This window comes from Hevea brasiliensis, chromosome 14 (genome assembly GCF_030052815.1).
Source record: "Hevea brasiliensis isolate MT/VB/25A 57/8 chromosome 14, ASM3005281v1, whole genome shotgun sequence".
NCBI lineage: Eukaryota > Viridiplantae > Streptophyta > Magnoliopsida > Malpighiales > Euphorbiaceae > Hevea > Hevea brasiliensis.
In genome coordinates, this window is record NC_079506.1 from 75,898,216 (window position 1) to 75,911,241 (window position 13,026).

Genomic DNA, 13,026 nt, shown 5'->3' on the forward strand with positions numbered 1-13,026 from the left:
AAAAATTATATCCTATTTTATAGCCCATTGTTACTTGGTTCATTGAATCTCCATTAAAAAAAAAATAGCAAGAGCATGATTTTTACTGATTCTTCAAAACATTGAACCATGGTATAGAAATTTAACTAAAAATATAAAATACATTTTTTTTTTTTACTCAAAACTGCGTTTTCTTAACTGAATTGCAGCGCCAAATGAAAGCAAAATCTCATTTATTTTCCAGTGTGTTCATAATAGCTGCTTAAAAGAAAAAACATATATGAATGAATTTTAGTTTAGCAATATTTATTTTGATTATTTTATATTTAATTAATGAATAATTTTATGTATTTTGAGTGATATATATTTTTATATATCGATTATTATTTTGATATATCATTGGATTACTAAGTCAATACTCAAGTGCCCGTGTCCTAGTGCAGAAAGTTATGATCCAAATTTTATCCGAGTTATGTCTCAAGCTTTTTACCCACACATTGTGCAGTAGCCAATTATTTATTTTCTTTTCCTTTATAAAGTGAACAATATGATTGGAGTGTACAGAGTTTTGCCTATCCATAAGGAAGTTGTTGGCCGCATTTACAATCTGGTTTAGTTATTATTTGCTTCTTTCCTTAACGTGGTAACATTGCCACACAAAAAAGAGCAAAAATGAAAAGATCAAATATTTGGGATCCCATGCTGAAACCATTTTGCTTATTTTCTTTTCCTTTTCTTTCTATTTTGTATAAATGATTAATCGTTCTATTGGAGCAATGCACATAGTAAGATCACTTGTCATCATTTCAAATAATTGAGAGATTGATGATGGCAACAAATATTGTTTCTGAATTACTAGATGGCTTGAACTATGCAAATTGGAGTGTTTGCATGAGGAGTTATTTATTGGCTAATGATCTCTGGGACATTGTTGAAGCAACTAATGAAGCCCCTAGTCCAGAAGAGGCTGAAGCTGAATTTAAGGCTTGGATAAAGAAGAATGCTGCAGCTTTACATGCTATTCAAATATCATGCAAGTCTGATATACTTTCCCAGATTAAGGAAATCGGTTCAGCAAGGATTTGTTGGGATACTTTGGCCGAAATGCATGAGGTACAGTCACCAGGAGATCAAATAGAGCCACAAGAAGCTGAATCGCCACCAGTGGAAGAGGAATTGCAGCAGGAAGCAGCAGTCAATCAAGGTAATCCAATTCCTATCTTTAAAAGAATTTATCGAACAAATACTGATGAAGAAGCACCAGTGCCTATGCCATTATTTAGAGGACCCATCACCAGAGCCAGAGCTAGAGAGCTGCAAGCATTGGTGTTGGAGCATTGTGAGCACAAGGGGGATCAAAATTGCCATGTTGGACTTTCTTGCATATTGTTGGAATCTAAATGGATCATTCTCACACAAGTTAGCATGGGAGACTTGACAAGTGGCGCCACATCAGCGTGACTTCGCCACATCAGCATGACTTGGCACAAGACCATTGGCCAAGTGGATTGGAGGAGCTTCTTATGCTTATTTGGATTTGCCATGTGTCCGATACCTTTGTTGGTCCCCACTACATTAAAAAGGTCGCTACCACCTAAAGTGTTGTCGCTAACTTATGGTCCCCACTACATAAAGGGTCGCCATAAAGCAAGTGGTCCCAAATGGTCCCCTATGGAAACGCCCCATCCGATTGAGGAGCCTTTGATTTTTGTCTTTTAGCCATGTTGGCACACTTTTAGGGTTTTGGCACACTTTTAGGGTTTTAGAGATGCTATATATAACCCAAGATATTCAGATTGTATGGGCACCTTCATTTTTCTAGTTTAAGTGTGAGTATTAGGGAGAGAACTCCATTGTTGGAGCTTGAGTTTCTTCTATGTTTCTTCCATGTTTCTTGAAAGAACTTGGATTCTAGCGAGATGAACCCCTTGCTAGTCTTATTTTGATGATCAATATGCTTTAGCTTGTTACTATTTGTGTATTGACACTTGGGTTTTCAATCAAATTCTGCCTTGTTTGGATGATTAAAGATCTTGGTTCCAATATTTAGATGTTGTGTTTCTTGGCATCCTAGGAGTGCTCATCATTTTGGTATCGAGCCTTGGCATCTAACAAGGTATTTATCCATTAAAACTACTTTTTCTTTTTCTCGTGGTTAACTATAATTGTCACCATTGTAGGACCTTTAGATATCTATTAGTTTCTTCATCTAGTACCTTGTTCTTTGTAGCCAAATCAAATTTGCATTTTTGGGTACCGATTTTTCTTTTTTTTTTTTTTTGTTTGAACTCTTGTCAATGAAACTTGGTAGTCTTAATTTTAGTGTAGGATTTTGCTTAATCTTAGATTAAATCTCTTGTTCATCTTGTTTTCTTTGAGTTTGTCTCAGTAGGATTAGAGTTAATCAAGTGAAACCTATCTTTGACACTAGCTATTTGCCTCTTGAGTTATATGATATCAAGTCCGAGTATGTTAAATTGGGTAATTAATGCTTGGGATGTGCCTGTGTGCTAGTGGGTAGAGCTTGATTTGGATTGCCAAAATACTTGAGTGGTATCGTATTTGATTCTGCAATTTTTATCCTTTGCATCAAGATATAAAAAAATAATAATAAAAAAATAAAAAAAAGAAGAGATTGGATTGACAAGTCGACATAAGTGATGAAATTGTGAATTGTGGAGTTAAACATTGAATTTGAGCCCGATAATCTACCAACAACTTTGGGTATTACTAGACACAAGACATGCCATATTTGATGTGAAAATTCCACTGCTTGCCTATCGAACCAAAAATTTGCAGAAACCTGATCAAATTGAGTTAACACACCAAACCAACCTAAAGCTCCGAAATTTTGCAGGTGATTATACTCCATCTCAAGAGCTTTTGTGTCAATTTTCGTGGTTTTGTGACATTGTTTGCCTACCGAACCAAAATTTGCGGAAACCCGATCAAATTGAGTTAACACACCAAACCAACCCGTAAAGCTCCGAAATTTTGCAGGCTGATTATACTCCATCTCAGTACCTTTTGTGTCAATTTTCGTGGTTTTGTGACATTGTTTGCCTACCGAACCAAAAATTTTGCGGCAGATCTAGTCAAATTTCGTTCACCTAGTAAACTCATCCAGAAACTCCTGAAATTTTACCAGAGTTAGTCAAGATTGGGATGCCTATGTCTACGAAATTTTAGATCAAAATATATTCGTTTGTGTGGTGAACCAAAATTGTTGCATATTTTTGTTTAATTGTGTGAAGTGCTGGTATTTGTGCAAAGTTGGCTATGAAATTAGAAGTTTGAGCTTGATATCATTCTATTGGGTTGTCTCTCATTCAGTTTTCAAAAATCATACTATTTAGTTCACATTTGCTTCTACTTTTGGTGTCTTCCATTTCTTTGGCTCTAGTGTCACACTCTCTGGTTATTGCAATTTTGTTTCTTCCAGATTCGTTTGTTGATTATTTTTTATAAAATTAGCAAGTATTTGAGCTTGTTTAGAATTTTAGTTCCCAAAGGAACAAGGGAAGCAAACTGTTGAGTTGTAAAAGGCAAGAGTGTGTGAGTGCCAATAGAGGGTAAGAGCACAAATTTGTGCGAAACACTTGAGAGGGTGAGCCATTTCTACTAACTTTGATTACTTGCATCCAAATCATGTCTCAATTCCAAGAGACAAGGGGTACGAGTGGAGGTAATGATGGAAAAAGTGAGTATCTATAAGATCGAATTATTAAAGAATCAGTAGCACAAAGCTTTGAAAGGATGAATTTGCAAATGAATGACTTTAGAGATGAATTGGATGTATTGAGGGAATGAGAAATGAGATGACCAGGTTTATGGAAGAGATGAGAAGGGACAGAGAAGATAGAAATAGGAGGAATGATGGGGAGCAAATGTGGGAAATCGAATAGAAATGAAGGTAGATTTCAAGTAACATAGGAATGAAGGGTATGAAGAAGCTGAATGGAATGATGATGAGTATGATGAAGCTTATGACTATGGGAACTACCATTATGGTGGAAGAGGGCATAGACCACCTAGGGGTAGAGGGCCTAGGGGAAGAAGGGGTGGCAGAAATTTTAGGCTCGGTGATCATTGGGATAGAGATGGAAATGAGGAGAGAGTTGATGGGAATTTAGCTAGTATAAAGATGCAAATTCCACCTTTTCATGGGAAGGATAATCCAGAAGTTTATTTGGACTGGGAGAGACAGGTGGAGTTGATTTTTGAGTGCCACCATTATTCTGAAGAAAAGAAAGTGAAGTTAGCAGCTGTAGAATTCAAAGAGTATGCAATTGTATGGTGGGATCAGTTGTTGAGTAGGAGGAGGAGAAATGGACAACGAACCGTGGAGACATGGACAACGAACCGTGGAGACATGGGACGAAATGAAGGGAATCTTGCGAAACAGGTTTGTGCCACCTTACTACCACAGAGAGCTGCTTCAAAGGTTACAAAAACTCACTCAAGGTACTAAAAGTGTCGAAGAATACTACAAGGCCATGGAGATAGCGTTGATTAGAGCTGATGTCGAGGAGGATCGGGAAGCTACAATGGTTCGCTTTTTGAATGGGTTAAATCCTGAAATTGCTAATATTGTGGAGCTGCAACCTTGTGTGGAGGTGGAGGATATGCTACAAATGGCACTTAAAGTGGAGAAGCAACTAAAAAGGAAGAATGTGGCTAGATATGCACCAGCCAACCATTCGGCTCCTAGGAGTAATTGGAAGTCGAATTGGTCTGCTCCTTCAAGGGTGGAGAAAGAAGTTCCCAAATTCAAGAAAGAAGAATGGAAAGGAAAGGAGAAAGTAGAGGAGAAGAATAAGGGAGTTCCTACTAAGACTAGAGAATTGAAGTGTTTTAAGTGTTTGGGAAATGGACATTATGCCTCACAATGTCCAAATAAAAGAGTGATGGTTGTTAGGGAAAATGGAGAGTTAGAAAGTGAAGAGGAAAGGGAGGAAGAATCGATAATGTTGATGAGCATGAGGATGATTGCTACGATGAGGAGATCAGCCACCTATGGATGGCAATATCCTTGTCACCATGCGCACACTAAGTGCACAAGTGAGTATGGAGTGTGGTGATGAAATGCAAAGGGAGAACATCTTCCATACTAGGTGCTTGGTGAATGACAAGTTGTGTAGTGTGATTGTAGATGGTGGGAGCTGTTGTAATGTGGCTAGTTCACTCTTGGTGGACAAGTTGGGTTTGCCTACTACTACACATCCAAAACCATATGGCTTGCAATGGTTGAATGATTGTGGGAAGTTGAGGGTTACAAACAGTGGTTGTGCCATTCACCATTGGCAAGTATAATGATGAGGTACTTTGTGATGTTGTACCTATGGTTGCTACGCATCTTTTGTTGGGCCGTCCATGGCAAGATGATAGAATTGTTGTGCATGATGGTAGGAAGAACAGTACACGGTCACTAAGGAAGGTCGAACATACTCATTGCTTCCTATGACCCTGTGTCAAGTGCATGAAGATCAAATGAGGATTCTTAGATCCATTGAAGAAAAGAAAGAAACTTGGAGAGAAAACTTAGAGAGGCCGAGCTAGATGAGAGTGAAAAGAAAGAGAAAAGAGAAACAAAAGAAAAGAAAATGAGAACAAATGAGAAAAAGGAAAGCTCGGGGCAAAAGAAGAGTGGAGAGAAAAGAATGAGTTTGTATGTGAAGGAAAGAGAAGTTAGAGAGGCGTGACAGTCAGGAAGACCTCTTTGTGGACTTATGTACAAGGAGGTTAATTTATGTGTTCTTGACCTTGATTCACATTTGCCTAGTGATGCTTTGTCTCTTATACAGGAATATGAAGATGTCTTCCCGAATGAGTTGCCACCAGGATTGCCACCTATCAGAGGGATTGAGCACCGGATTGACTTAGTACCTGGAGCACAAATACCAAATAGACCAGCATACAGAACAAATCCTAAAAAAACAAAGGAGTTACAAAGGCAAGTGGAGGAGCTTATGGAGAAGGGCTATGTTAGGGAGAGCATGAGCCCATGCGCTGTACCTGTGTTGCTAGTGCCTAAGAAGAATGGGAGTTATCGCATGTGTGTGGATTGCAAGGCCATCAATAAAATCACTATAAAGTATAAACACCCAATCCCTCACCTTGATGATATGCTTGATGAGTTGCATGGTGCAAGTGTGTTTTCTAAGATAGATTTGAAAAGTGGTTACCACCAAATAAGAATGAAAATTGGTGATGAGTGGAAAACTGCTTTCAAAACTAAATATGAGTTGTATGAATGGATGGTGATGCCATTTGGGCTCACAAATGCTCCTAGTACTTTTATACGTTTGATGAATCATGTGTTGAGGAATTTCATTGGAAAATTTGTTGTTGTGTATTTTGATGACATTTTGATTTACAGTAGTAACATAGACGAGCATTTGCATCACTTGAGACTTGTTTTTGATGTGTTGAGAAATGAGAAATTGTATGCGAATGCGAAAAAGTGTTCATTTTGCTTGGATAAGGTTGTTTTTCTTGGTTTTGTTGTAAGTAGTAAAGGTGTATAGGTTGATGAAGAGAAAATCAAAGCCATTAGAGATTTGCCAATTCCTAAGAATGTGTCTGAGGTTAGGAGTTTCCATGGATTAGCTAGTTTCTATAGGCGATTTGTGCCTAATTTTAGTACAATTGTTGCTCCTTTGAATGAATTGGTGAAAAAGAATGTTGCATTTGAGTGGAAAAAGAAACATTAACATTCATTTTCCGAACTTAAAGATAGATTGTGTTCTGCACCCTTGTTGAGTTTGCCGATTTTGATAAGACTTTTGAGATTGAATGTGACGCAAGTGGTGTAGGAATTGGTGCGTTCTCATGCAAGAGAAACGACCAATAGCATATTTTAGTGAGAAATTGCATGGAGTGCCTTGAATTACTCTACTTATGATAAGGAGATGTATGCATTAGTTAGGGCCTTGGAAACTTGGCAACATTATTTGTGGCCTAAAGAGTTTGTCATACATTCAGATCATGAATCATTGAAGCATATTAAGAGTCAAAATAAGTTGAGTAGAAGGCATGCTAAGTGGATTGAATTTTTGGAGTCATTTCCATATGTGATTAAATACAAGCAAGGAAAAGAGAATGTTGTAGCTGATGCACTTTCTAGGAGACATGCACTTTTGTCTACACTTGATGCTAAATTGCTTGGTTTTGAGTTCATGAAAGAATTGTATGTTGATGATGCAGATTTTTGTAATGTATATGCTGCTTGTGAGAAAAGTGCATTTCAGAAATTTTATAGGCATGATGGATACTTGTTTAAGGAGAATAAATTGTGTGTGCCTAAATGCTCTATGCGAGACTTGCTTGTTTTGGAGTCACATAGTGGTGGTTTGATGGGACATTTTGGTGTTGCTAAGACTTTAAACATATTGCAAGAACACTTCTTTTGGCCACATATGAGGAAAGATGTTGATCGAATGTGTTCTAGGTGTGTTGAATGTAAGAAAGCAAAGTCTAGAGTAATGCCAAATGGTCTTTACACACCCTTGCTTGTTCTTAAGGAACCTTGGACTGATATTTCTATGGATTTTATTTTGGGTTTGCCTAGGTCTAGGAGAGGTCATGATTCTATATTTGTGGTTGTTGATAGATTTTCTAAGATGGCACACTTCATACCGTGTCACAAAACAGATGATGCCACATACATAGCCAATTTGTTCTTTAAGGAGATAGTCAGTTACATGGTATACCTAGGACTATAGTAAGTGATAGAGATGTTAAGTTCCTAAGTCACTTTTGGAGGGTGTTGTGGGGTAAGTTAGGTACTAAATCGTTGTTCTCAACTACTTGTCATCCCCAGATCGATGGACAAATGCAGTAGTGAATAGAAGCTTAACTACTTTATTATGCGTGTGATGGTTAAACAAAATTTGAAATCTTGGGAAGATTGCATTCCTTTTGTTGAGTTTGCTTATAACAGAGTAGTGCATTCTTCTATCGGATTTTCACCATTTCGATTGTGTATGGTTTTAATCCATTGACACCATTAGACTTGTTGCCTTTACTGTTGATCATATTAATAGTCTTGATGGTAAAAGAAAGCAGATTTGGTTAGGAAATTGCATGAGCAAGCTAGGTTACAAATTGAAAAGAAAAATGCACAATATGCTACTCATGCTAATAAAGGCCGAAAGCCTCTTGTGTTTGAACCAGTGACTTTGTTTGGGTGCATTTAAGGAAAGAGCGGTTTCCAAACCTAAGAAAGTCGAAATTACACCAAGGTGTGATGGTCCATTCAAAGTGCTAGAAAGGATCAACAACAATGCATACAAGATTGATTTACTCGTGAGTATGGTGTTAGCAATTCTTTTAACATTCTTGATCTTTCCCTTGCATTGATGCAGACCAAATTCGAGGACGAATTCTTTCAAAGGAGGAGGGGATGATGAAGAAGCACCGGTGCCTATGCCATTATTTAGAGGACCCATCACGAGCCGAGCTAGAGAGAGTCGCAAGCATTGGTGTTGGAGCATTGTGAGCACAAGGGGATCAAAATTGCCATGTTGGACTTTCTTGCATATTGTTGGAATCTAAATGGATCATTCTCACACAAGTTGGCATGGGAGACTTGACAAGTGGCGCCACATCAGTGACTTCGCCACATCGGCATGACTTGGCACAAGACCATTGGCCAAGTGGATTGGAGGAGCTTCTTATGCTTATTTGGATTTGCCATGTGTCGATACCTTTGTTGGTCCCCACTACATTAAAAAAGGTCGCTACCACCTAAAGTGTTGTCGCTAACTTATAGTCCCCACTACATAAAGGGCTGCCATAAAGCAAGTGGTCCCAAATGGTCCCCTATGGAAACGCCCCATCCGATTGAGGAGCCTTTGATTTTTGTCTTTTTAGCCATGTTGGCACACTTTTAGGGTTTTGGCACACTTTTAGGGTTTTAGAGATGCTATATATAACCCAAGATATTCAGATTGTATGGGCAGACTTCATTTTTCTAGTTTAAGTGTGAGTATTAGGGAGAGAACTCCATTCTTTGGAGCTTGAGTTTCTTCTATGTTTCTTCCATGTTTCTTGAAAGAACTTGGATTCTAGCAAGATGAACCCTTGCTAGTCTTATTTTGATGATCAATATGCTTTAGCTTGTTACTATTTGTGTATTGACACTTGGGTTTTCAATCTGAAATTCTGCCTTGTTTGGATGATTAAAGATCTTGGTTCCAATATTTAGATGTTGTGTTTCTTGGCATCCTAGGAGTGCTCATCAAATACTCAACCAGCTAATTGATTAATTATGTGTATAGGTACTCCAGTACGCCACCAGTTGTTTTCTCTTGAATGTTTTATGACCAAATCACTCAACTCCAGTTGTTTTCTCTTGAATGTTTTACTAAGAAACTTATTAATATGGGCAGGGACAGAGGGTCATGTTTATGTTCAATTTCGTCCTCTATGCAAAGCTATAGAGAAAGGTGATTTAAATGCTGTGAGAGACTTCCTTCACATTCATCCAAATGCAGTAAACAAAAAGCTTACCCGTTTTGGTAGGACAGCACTTCATCTTGCAACTTTAAATGGAGAATTGAACATGGTGGAGGAGTTGGTGGAGTTGTTGTCAGAAGAAGACTTACAAGTACTTGATATCAATCATGAGACAGCTCTTCTGATGGCTGCTGCTGTTGGAGCCACAAGAATTGCAGAATGCATGGTAAAAAAGAACAATAAGTTGGTTACCATCCCAGGAGGAGATCATCTCCCAGTCATAGCGGCATGTAACAACGGTCATAAGGATACAGCCAGATATCTATACTCCATCACTCCATTTGAATTTCTGCTTCCAGAAAATGGAAAATATGGATCTTTGCTTCTTCATGAGTCTATTTTTAATGAAATGTTTGGTAAGAGTGTTGACAACACTTATTGTTTATTTATTTATTTATTTATTTTGACAGATTTTTTTTTTATGTGTTTCTTTTGGCAATACTACAAATAAAAGACATTTCCCTAGATCTTCTCCGGAGATGCCCGCACTTAGCTAATACACAAAACCATCTGGAAACCACACCTCTGATTGAAGTCTCTGGTCTCCGGGATTTGTTCCCCAGTGGTCTCCGATTTGTCTTTTGGAAACGATGGATCTATTCTCGTTAGTATCTCTTCCTCCCTCCCTTCTTTCTTTTTGTTCCATATGAAATTATTATAGAAACATTATTCACCCAAACAAAAATGAAAATTAACATTAAATTGAAGAGAAACTGCGTATGGTTTTTAATACAATTTTCTTATACATCAAAGGTATTCAAGTGAAACTACCTACTGCCCAGTACAGTGATGTTCGAATAAACATTTCACAGAATGGCCACAAGCATCCTAGGAGCCTTTTAGTACGAGGTATGCTTCTCATTTCCCACACACTATATAAATATAATAAATATAAATATAAAAATATTGTTCTCATTTCACACACACTATAAACCTATAGCATAATGTTAGGCATTCAATGGACACACACATATACAAATGTAAAGTTGGTCTCAAAATGAACTTTACCAAAATGTAACAAGTGGTGCTCTATTACATTTTTTCTATTTGTCCATTTTGCCCTTATTCCCCTAACAATTTTATAACATCAATTGATGGCATGCAGCTAGTGACATTTAAATGATGCTAGACTTGTCAGATATTTAATGAAATACATTAATCATATCTTTGTTCAATTAAATAATATAACCAATAGTGATTATACTTGCACAATGCGCGGGCAAAAACCTAGTATTATATTATATATAATCCCAAGCCAAGTTCTACTAAATACTTTGTTGGATCCTCCTTTTCCTCTTTTTTAATGTGTATAAAAATGAAAATAATGAGGAGTTGATTCAAGTGTTTGAATTTGATCATCCACGGACCTTCAGAGATGATTTTTATAATTTACAGTTCAGTATCGTTTCAAGTTAGATAAATTAATTTAATTAAATTAATTTTATTTTGCAGGGCTAGGTCCATTGCGAAGACTTTGTTCAAATTTACTTCAATTTTTTGGTACTCTACATTCAATTTCATACACTTAATTCTTTTTTTTTTTTGTCCTGTAATTTTTAATTAGTTTTTATAGGCATCTTGCTTGTAGCTTCATCTTACTTTTTATTAATGAAGGACTAAAGCAGCTTTATGATACAAAGTTGACCCATGCCTATGCTCTTGAAATTTTACATTGGATGTCCGAAGATATATCAACTATAGATGACACCAAACTTGAGCAAAGTGGAGTATATGATGCATTCTTTAGAGCTATCAAATATGGTGTCATTGAAGTTGTTATGGGGATCCTTAAAGCCAATCCCGATATTTTAACTGTCCTAAACAAGAATGGTAGAGGCATCCTTGATTCTGCCGTTGAACATCGACAAGAAAAAATTTTCAGCCTTATATATGTGCTTGGCACAAGGAAATATATGCTGATTTCTGGAACTGATCAGTGCCAAAATAACATCTTACACATTGCAGCAAAATTAGCTACTCCTGATCGACTTGCACACATTTCAGGTGCAGTTCTGCAAATGCAAAGAGAGCTACAGTGGTACAAGGTGAACTTTACTTATATTAATCTTTTTAGGATATATATATATATAAAAAAAAAAGCTTGAGTCTATATGAATTACACTTCTAATCTACTTATCACCATTATCTTCTTCTTCTTTTCCTTTTCTGTTTCCAATTTCAGTTGCACAAATGTCAAAAGAAATTTGTCCAACTAAACTAGCTAACAATTTTTCTTTTTGGCACTGCTACAAAATTCTTACATGAACATATTATTTACATCCTTCTCCTCCTCGTTCTTCTCTTCCTTTCTTTTTTTTTCTTGTAGCTAGTCTATAGTAATTCTTTTCTTCCCTTCATCTCTTATAGAATTTAATCCTAGGTTGATTGCAAAATCCCTTCTTCCCTTCATACCTCAATGATTTTCATGCAGGAAGTGGAAAGTATTGTGAATCCGTTGTCTCAGGAATATACCAACAGCTCCAATGAAAAGCCTAGCCAAATATTTTCTGATACCCACAAGCAGTTGGTGAGTGATGGGGAGCAATGGATGAAGGAGACAGCAACATCTTGTACAGTTGTAGGTGCTCTTATCATTACCATTATGTTTACTGCAGCATTTACCGTTCCTGGTGGTAACGTTCAAGATACAGGCTTTCCACTATTTTTACATAAAAAGTCATTTATGGTGTTTATAATATCCGATGCAATTTCGCTCTTTGCTTCCTCTACATCAGTATTGATGTTCTTAGGAGTCCTTACATCACGCTATGCAGAGGATGACTTCCTTAAGTCGTTGCCCACAAAGTTAATTATTGGTCTTTCCACACTTTTTATTTCAATTGCAGCCATGATGGTAACATTTTGTGCTACTCTTATAATAATGCTTGAGGGAGAGCTGAAACTTGTAATTCCAATTACTTTATTGGCTAGTATTCCTGTCACCCTTTTCATACTGCTGCAATTTCCGCTCCTTGTTGAGATATTTGTATCCACATATGGACCAGGCATCTTCGATAGGAAAATTAAGTATTGTTACTAATCATACTTCACAAGGAAGTGATATCCTCTTCAACTTTTTGTGTGTTAAGAAAGTATTGTCGTTCGAATACAAATAGATTTTGTCTTATTACTTTGCTTTTATTTGACAACTATTCATCATTTGCTTCCACGAGAAGAGTATAATATTATCTCTTGTGCTGTGTTTTTTGCTATCCACTAAAGCATAGTAAACTTCTATATTACCAAAAAGACGAAAATACAATAAATTTATATATGCATATGCATCAAGCATTCTACTTGTACAATATCATCCATCAAGTTCTATGTGAATATTTTATTCATTTAAGCTTAGAACTATAAAATTGCATAAAATAGATCCTAATATATTCATGTACTAAGATCAAATATATATATATATATATATATATATTAAAGTTATGGTAATATCCACAAAGTATATTTCTTATGGATTAAATATGTTAGTATACTAGTTTGTGTAGATACTAGTTTGTGTACATATGTATATAT

The 13,026-nt window shown here is 36.6% G+C and overlaps 1 protein-coding gene across 1 annotated transcript; it reads left to right on the plus strand.

The window, feature by feature from the left end:
- The first annotated feature begins 735 nt into the window (after window positions 1-735).
- Window positions 736-12,625, plus strand: LOC110649985 (uncharacterized). The gene is made up of 7 exons (XM_058133262.1): window positions 736-1,183; window positions 9,372-9,440; window positions 10,024-10,102; window positions 10,252-10,347; window positions 10,951-10,998; window positions 11,113-11,543; window positions 11,930-12,625. Exons 2-7 carry the CDS (start codon window positions 9,438-9,440, stop codon window positions 12,536-12,538), a joined length of 1,266 nt encoding a protein of 421 aa, XP_057989245.1. The 5' UTR covers window positions 736-1,183; window positions 9,372-9,437; the 3' UTR covers window positions 12,539-12,625.
- The last annotated feature ends 401 nt before the right edge of the window (window positions 12,626-13,026 follow it).